The sequence below is a fragment of the Hypanus sabinus genome, chromosome 2 (assembly GCF_030144855.1).
Source record: "Hypanus sabinus isolate sHypSab1 chromosome 2, sHypSab1.hap1, whole genome shotgun sequence".
NCBI classification, from domain to species: domain Eukaryota; kingdom Metazoa; phylum Chordata; class Chondrichthyes; order Myliobatiformes; family Dasyatidae; genus Hypanus; species Hypanus sabinus.
The window spans coordinates 137,330,162-137,338,573 of record NC_082707.1 but is presented as its reverse complement, the minus strand read 5'-3'; the positions used below and the strand labels follow the sequence as shown (position 1 = coordinate 137,338,573).

The window sequence follows — 8,412 nt, the reverse complement described above, 5'->3', positions numbered from 1 at the left end:
AACATATATGTAAGTTTTTAGCACAACCTGACCTTCAGAGCTGTCCTGGAAACCATGGGAATGAAAAAGAGGGAAACAGAATTCAGCAAACATGGAACCTTTAAATTCTGTTAGTCATTCATAAAATGAATCATAAAATGTGCTAAATATGCTACAGGATACCGTCGTCATCACGAATATTTGTGGTGGTTAAATGAAGATTTCAGTTTTCTAATTTATTACATTCATTCCTAATTCAAAACAATAGTCTCCCTCAATCTTATCTTACTTTTCAACAATATTCACACTTTCATATCATTACCCACTTTCATCTTTCAGTTTTTCAACCACAGCAGCATCAGATATCATAAGCCTCATACTTTCAACATGGATCATTAATAGATTAAAGACTAAATTAAACCAAAATGAAATGATTTAGAAATAATTACATTTCCAGCTGATAGTAATACAACTTTTCCAAATGCAAAGGTTTTAAGTTAATTTCAAACTCTTAGTTATAGGGACACGGAATAGCGTTCGCTAACCAAAAGGGAAAGAACAAAATTCAAAATGCATGTTTATCATGGTAAATACATGAGAAATAACGTATGCAAATATGCTAATATGGAAGAAACTTGGGTAACAGAATGAAAATGTTACATACAATGGTCTGATACTGATTGCCAAATGCAAAACAACAAATTCACTTTATGTAAGTCAGTGATAATAAATTCAAGCAACACACACAACGTACTGAAGGAACTCAGCAGGTCAGGCAGCATCAATGGAAAAGAGTATGTCTGGCCTGCTGAGTTCCTCCCGGATTTTGCGTGTGTTGCTTAGATTTCCAGTATCTGCAGATTTTCTCATCTTTGATAATAAATTTGATTCTGATTTTCTCTCTGTGGTGATCAATGTTTTGCTGCTCTGTGGGCTTCCGGGTATTCGATCAAAATAGGTAATTATCTGCCACAAAAAATACATCCCTTTTTAATGTTACCAAACCTTGTTGCGTTTATTTATCGTTGTTTTATAGCTATTTTTTTTAACTTATGTATTTCCTAGCTAAAAGGCAGGTTAAATTCTTTGTTATGGTGAGGAGATGCAAGTGAGCCGTGATGTTTGACATTCGACTCCGTTTCTGTGATTTAAAAAAAACCTTAAGACAAGGAACTAATCGTACAGGGAACCGAAAGGGAGAACCCACATCCTTTTTTTAAAAAAAAGTTTATCTAGTTTGAAATGCAGTTATTGTCTTTCCACATTACAAATTTATTTCCCCATTAACTTCAGGTTGTTTTAATTTCAGGACCAAGTTGGTGAATTAAATCAGAACAAACTGCAAGTTCAAACTTCGGGGAAAAGATTGAGGATAGAAGTAAACAGCAAACTCTAGCCCTTGATCCTTTTGGATCTTTTTATAATGGCTTTCAGACAAAATGCTTTCAAAGTGGCCCTTATGAATAAAATCATCATAGTTGTTAAACATTAACTGATAATGGAAGGGCACCCGTATTTTTTCACCGAATGGGGTGGCTTGCAGTGCATCGTCCGGCCAGCGATGCCTTTTCCAGTACTTAGGCTTTCCCTTCCCAGCGATTCAATGCTCACCAACATAGCCAGCTCACCGAGCTTGACATTACACGAACAAAACGGTGAAGGAAATCAGCAAGTTACACAGCACCCACGCAAGAGAAGAAACAGTCGACTTTGCCGGTGAAGAGGCTCGTCGACTGTTCATTGCCTTGCACAGACGGTGCGGGTCTCGCCGAGCTCCTCGGGCACTTCACGTGTGCAGCCCAACATCTGCAGAATCTCTGGTGCCTTTAAATCACTGCGCGCTGCCACTGGGAAAGAGGGAAGGACTACTTCCAGGCCGCTCACATCGGCAGGGAGAAAACAGACCTTTCAGCAGCTGGCGTCGGTGTTGAGTTATGGATCGGTTCCAGCGGAATTGAGTGAAGAGGGGGGCGTAAGGTGGGAAGACGGGAGGACTTGTAGGGGCCGAGGAGGGATACGGGTGTCCCAGGGTGCGTGCGACGCCCGTTGCTTCCGCCCGGACGCCAGCGTCCCCCCCCCCCCCCCCCACGGAGACGGCCCAGCGCCCCTCCTCCTCTTCTCGCCGACTGAGAGCGGGATGGAGCTTCGGAGCGGAGCGCTGGCACTGGACAGGCCGGGGTCAGGCCACTGAAGACAGGCCACGAGTGGCGCGCTGCTCCCTCCTACCCCCCGCTCCTCACTTTCCCACCCGCTGTGATGTGGATAGCAGCGGCCGAGGCGCTGCCCGGCCCGGGACAGGCAGCGGGCAGGGCGGCTGCAACATGAAGAAGTGGTGTGGCGTGCCGGGGATGCTGCTGAGGATTAACGTGGCGATGATCGCAAGGCGCTGAAAGATGAGCGAGGAGGCAAACCAGACCGAGTAAGGGGACTACATAAATAAACAAATGGTAGCCGCCGGCGCTCGCACCCGGGGGCTCGCTTCTCAGCTCTGTCGTCTGACTACCATCGTGATTCCGGCGCAAGCCAACTGCCCGGATCTGGGGACGCAACCGCAGCCCAACCCCGGCATGGATGTGTGGGGAGCACTAGGGTTCCAACCATTGTTCCCTCAGACCCCTGACCCACCATCCCTCCCCTGCCGCCCGATCCGCCCCACACCCCCGATTGATCCGTCCTGCCCCCGAGCCGCCAATCACCTTCGCCCACCCCTGGATCCGACAACAACCTTTCTTTCTCCCCGCAAGCCACCAATTGCCTTCTCACCAACACCGACCCAACAATTACCCGCTTACCAGCCCCCAATCCGACAGTCACCCTCTCCCTAACCCTCCGACCCACCAGTTACCCTCTTCCCACCCCCTGATCCGATAGTTACCGTCTCCCCACCCCTCCGACCCAGCAGTTATCCTCCCGTCCCCCCCGATCCGACTTCCGACTCACCCTCCCCGTGTGTCCCCCCCGATCCGACTCGCCCTCCCCGTGTGTCCCCCCCGATCCGACTCGCCCTCCCCGTGTGTGCCCCCCGATCCGACTCGCCCTCCCCGTGTGTCCCCCCCGATCCGACTCACCCTCCCCGTGTCCCCCCCCCGATCCGACTCACCCTCCCCGTGTGTGTCCCCCCCGATCCGACTCACCCTCCCCGTGTGTCCCCCCCCCCGATCCGACTCACCCTCCCCGTGTGTTCCCCCCCCCCGATCCGACTCACCCTCCCCGTGTGTCGTGTCCCCCCCCCCCCCCGATCCGACTCACCCTCCCCGTGTGTCGTGTCCCCCCCCATCCGAATCACCCTCCCCGTGTGTCCGTCCCCCCCCCCCGTCCCCCCCCCGATCCGACTCACCCTCCCCGTGTCCCCCCCCATCCGACTCACCCTCCCCGTGTGTCGTGTCCCCCCCCCCCCCCGATCCGACTCACCCTCCCCGTGTGTCCCCCCATCCGACTCACCCTCCCCGTGTGTTCCCCCCCCCCCCCCCCGATCCGACTCACCCTCCCCGTGTGTCGTGTCCCCCCCCCCCCCCCGATCCGACTCACCCTCCCCGTGTGTCGTGTCCCCCCCCATCCGAATCACCCTCCCCGTGTGTCCGTCCCCCCCCCCCGTCCCCCCCCCGATCCGACTCACCCTCCCCGTGTCCCCCCCCATCCGACTCACCCTCCCCGTGTGTCGTGTCCCCCCCCCCCCCGATCCGACTCACCCTCCCCGTGTGTCCCCCCATCCGACTCACCCTCCCCGTGTGTTCCCCCCCCCCCCCCCGATCCGACTCACCCTCCCCGTGTGTCGTGTCCCCCCCCCCCCCCGATCCGACTCACCCTCCCCGTGTCCCCCCCCATCCGACTCACCCTCCCCATGTGTGTCCCCCGATCCGACTAACCCTCCCCGTGTGTGTCCCCCGATCCGACTCACCCTCCCCGTGTGTGTCCCCCCCATCCGACTCACCCTCCCCCTCCCCCCATCCAACATTAATCTCTGATCATCCCATCTGACATTCACCCCCCCACACTGCCTCTGAATCGACATTCAACCTCTCCCCATGGCCGACCTGCCTTACACTCCTCTCTCGTTCCTATTTACCCCTATGTAATCCTGCCCCTGTGCAGCTCCTGCCAGAAATGCCTTTCCTGCTTTCACCCAGACACACTGTCCTCACTTCCCTCAAGATTTGATGTCCTTTCTACCCATCCACCCCAACCAGTCCATCCACTCTCCTGCCACCTATCGCGTTGTCTTCATCTCCTCCCCTCAACCCTTCTGACCCTTAACCCCATTTACCCCCTTCCAGCCTCTAACCAACCCAACCCCTGCCACTTTCTTGAAAGCTTACCTGTCAACCCGTCCCTGCATCTCCTTCCATTCCGCTGTTGCCCCTACTCCCTTCTTCCCCTTCACCAGCTCCCATCATTTTTCTCACTCTACCTTTTTGTTGAATACTGTGAATATGATTGTGACTGTACAGCGGTCAAATGCTGTGATTATTGAATGCAAAGGTTACTTACTCTGTTCCATCTGTACAGATGGAATGGGATGAGATGGACGTCCATACTGTGTAGAGGGATAAGGAGTTGCGTGTCTGGCATGTTGGGCAGATGGAGGACTATACCTGACAAGCAGGGATGGGGTAGAGGATGGTTGTATATATTTTACCACAGAACAAGGAGAGGTGGTTGTGTACAATCGTAATACCCAGGTTTGATGGGGGAGTTGGTTTAGAAAAGGAAGTGTTTGTGGAAATATAAATTGTATTTTGTTTGGTATTTAAGAGGCCTGAGTTATTCTGTGCTCAGTGTTGGAGGTGATTGGGGAAGGCTGGTGTGAGCAAAGCCTGTCCTGAGTGGGTTGGGGGCCAGGTTTGAAAATGAGGGGGCATACATCCAGCCTCCACCCTGAATTTGGAAATGGTCGTCTTTGCTTGCCTGGGGTTGGGAAGAGGGGAAAGGATAGATTTAATTTAAATAGTGCCAGGCTCTGCAATTGCTGCAGATGTGGAGTTGGGTGCAGTTAGAAACAGAATTCTGCCTCTTACGTATTTGAAACAGCTTTCATTTTTGTTCTCTTCTACTTGCCCTCGGGTGGTTTGATAGGCAAGATTTCCGCTATGCAATGACCCTCCAACAGACTCAGCCATCCTGCTTTTTTGTCAATCATTCTTTTCTGCATTGCTTTTTCATTCATAAAAGAAGCTCTGTAATATGTCATTTCCCTTCTCTTTTCAAGCCTGTGGTAAAGGGGCCGTTTTAGGTGATACATAAATTACTCACTGGCCTTGTCACATCCGTAATTGGTAGTAATGGCAACATTTTGAAATCTTGGTTGTGGAGAAGCGTGTGAAAGGAGAACAGTTTGCCGGATGCACTCATGTGGTGAGAAATATTAGCATGGGAGGTGCAGCAGTCATGTGACTACCCCATTCATAAAATACCTGTTGTCCATTCACAACCCTGCATTCACTTGCATTATGCAGTAAGATCAGTGGCTCAGGAAAGAAGCCGACTCTGGGATTTTTTTTGCCAGACAGTATACTTTGTAACATTTTAACAATAGCCAAGAAGTTGTATCTGTAACTTTAGATTTGTGAATAGCTAAAGAGAGAGTAATATTATACTCTGAACATGAGCTTACAAATGTAAGGTTAATTAACTTGCAATATATGAAACTTGTAGAACTGCCATTATGTATTATATTACCAGTTTCCTACAGGTTTTGTTACATTGGGAATTTGCTGCAAGGTTTTCCCCCCAAAAAACAGGCTTCTGTTGGCAAAATGTCTATCTTCCCTGATATTGTTTCCTTTCTTAATGGCTTTCATTCTTTCTGGAAATGTTGGCAAATTCCTGGCAGTAAATGTAATCATTGTTCAAAATACAGTATTTGTAATTCCAAGATGGTGCTGGTGAAACTCAGTGATGTTCTGTGAACAGTTTACAAAACTTCTAAATATACTTCTCCTGAAGTACTCTCACTGTAATCTGCATCCTGTAATTTCCCTTTAATGTTCATTTGAACCATTGTAAAAAAAAACAAGTAATTTCACAATCTTCTGAAGGACTTGATGGACTTGTCTCTCACCTTTAAGCAAATGAAGGTGCAGTGCCATGGCCTGAAAAGGGGAGGACTCCAAGCCAAACTAAAATGGTGGGGTGTAAAACTTCCTCTACCAATATCTTGATAGTAAATGTAGTCACTGGCAAACAAAATTGAGGACCTAAGGGCAAGATTGTAGTATTGGAGGGAAATGAGGGATTGTTATGTTCTGTGTTTCATGGAGATATGGCTCACTTCGGACATGTAGAATACATTGGAAAGACCTGAGGGCTTCTTAATACCCAGGATGGACTGGACAGCTGGTTTGAAGAGGGCAAGAGGTGGGGTTTGTGTTTCATGATAGACTCTTTTGTGGTGCTTGGATGTAGCAATCTTGTTCCCCAAACCTAGAACATTAATGATTATGTGCTGATTGTTCTATTTACCGAGTGTTTTGTGTGATTCTGACTGCAGTTTACGTACCGCCAAAGGCAAGGATTAAGCAAGCATTCAAGATATTAAGTGCAGCAATTACCTAACAGGAAACAGCCAACCCCAACACCTTTCAGTTCATTATTGGGGCCTTCAATCAGGCTTGTGTTTAAGGAATCTCTCCCCAAGTATCATCAACAAGGGGTGTCAACACACTTGACCACTGTTATACTACAATTAGGAATACCTACCGCTCCATCTCTAGACTGCATTTTGGGAAATCTGATCATCTGGCTGTCTTCGTACCTGCATGCAAGACAGAGGCAAAAAAGCAAGACTACAGAGATAAGGATGACAAAGAGGTGATCACGGAGGCAGAGGAGCACCAGTGGGATTGCTTCGAGTTGTAGTGGACTTTGTTCAGGGACTCATCAGAGAATCTGAATGAATATGTCATGGTTGTCATGGACCTTATAAAAGCAGTCGTGGACGAGTGAGTCCCAACAAAATCATTTGCTGTTCTCCAACCAGAATTCTGGATGAACCAAAAGATGGCAGTCTTTTGGTTAAGGGCTAAATCAGTGGAGTTCAGACCTGGTGATCAAGTAAAATACAGAAAGTCCATGTATGACCTCCAGAAAGCGTTCTCATATGTAAAGTGCTAATTCTTGACCAAACTTGAATCACTGAAGGATGCTCGACAGCTGTGGCAGAGCTTTAATGCTATCACTTCCTACAAAGTGAAATCAGGCGACGTAGCTAACAAAGTTTCACTCCCAGATGAGCTCAGTGTCTTTTATGCTCGCTTTGACTGTCAATGCACGGAGGCACCTTCACAACCTCCACAGTCCCCAACAGCCTTGTGATTTCAGTCTCTGACAGCAAACTGAGAACATCCTTCAGGAGGATGAACCCATGGAAAGCATCCTGACTCAGATAACTGGCCAAGTACTGAAGACCTGTGCTGATTAACTGGCTGGAGTGTTCACTAAATTTTTTAACATGTATCTTTAATCTTTCACTTCAACAGTCTGAAGCAGCCCCACCTACTTCAAGCAAGGTCAGTGATACCAGTATTTAGAATGTGGTAGCCTGTCTCAATGATTGTCATCCAGTAGCACTTAGAACCACTGTGATGAAACATCAATTCCTGCCTGAGTGACCTGGATCTGCTCCAATTTGCCTACCATCACAACAAGTCAACATCAGACTTTCATTGGCTCTTAACTCATCCCTGGAACATTTGGAGAGTGAAGATGCATACATGAGGATGCTCTTCATAGACTACAGTTCGGCAATCAATGCTATTTGTCCCCCTCAAAACTAACCAGTAAGCTCCAAGACTTGGGCTTTAATACTTCCTTGTACTACTGGACTCTCAATTTTCTCACTTGCAGACCTCAGTCGGTTCAGATTGGCAACAACATCTTTTCCACAATCACTCTCAGCACGGGTGCTTAGTCCCCTGCTCAACTAGATAAATACTTAAGACTGTGAGGCTAAGTGCAGCTCCAATGCTGTATTTTAGTTGCTGACGACACCACTGTCATTGGCTGAATGAAAGGTGGTGATGAATCAGCATATGGGGGTTTAAATTGAAAATCAGGCTGACTAGTGCTGCAACAACCATCTCTCATTCAGTGTAAGCAAGTCCTAGGAGCTGATAATTGGCTTCGGGAGGAGAAAACCGGAGGTCCATGAGCTAGTCCTCATCGGGATCAGAGAAGGAGAGGGTCAGCAACTTTAAATTCCTTGGTGTTATCATTTGAGAGGATCTGTCTTAGATCCAGCACATATGTGCCGTTACAGGGAAAACATGGCAGTGCCTTTACTTTAGAAGTTTGTGAAGACTCAGTATATCATCTAAAACTTTGACAAACTTGCATCGTGGCCTGGTATGAAAACATCAGTGCCCTTGAACAGAAAAGCCTACAAAAAGTAGTGAATATAGCCCAGTCCGTCACGGATAAAGCCGTCTCCCTCTCCAC

At 48.4% G+C, this 8,412-nt stretch overlaps 1 protein-coding gene across 2 annotated transcripts in view; it reads left to right on the top strand.

The window, feature by feature from the left end:
• The first annotated feature begins 1,800 nt into the window (after positions 1 to 1,800).
• spred1 (sprouty related EVH1 domain containing 1) overlaps positions 1,801 to 8,412 on the top strand; it is a 98,325-nt gene continuing 91,713 nt past the window's right edge. For both annotated transcript variants that reach the window (XM_059955698.1, XM_059955689.1), the window contains exon 1: positions 1,801 to 2,398. In XM_059955698.1, coding sequence (XP_059811681.1) covers positions 2,373 to 2,398 — 26 coding nt within the window. In that variant the 5' untranslated portion in view covers positions 1,801 to 2,372. The remainder of the gene's footprint in view (positions 2,399 to 8,412) is intronic.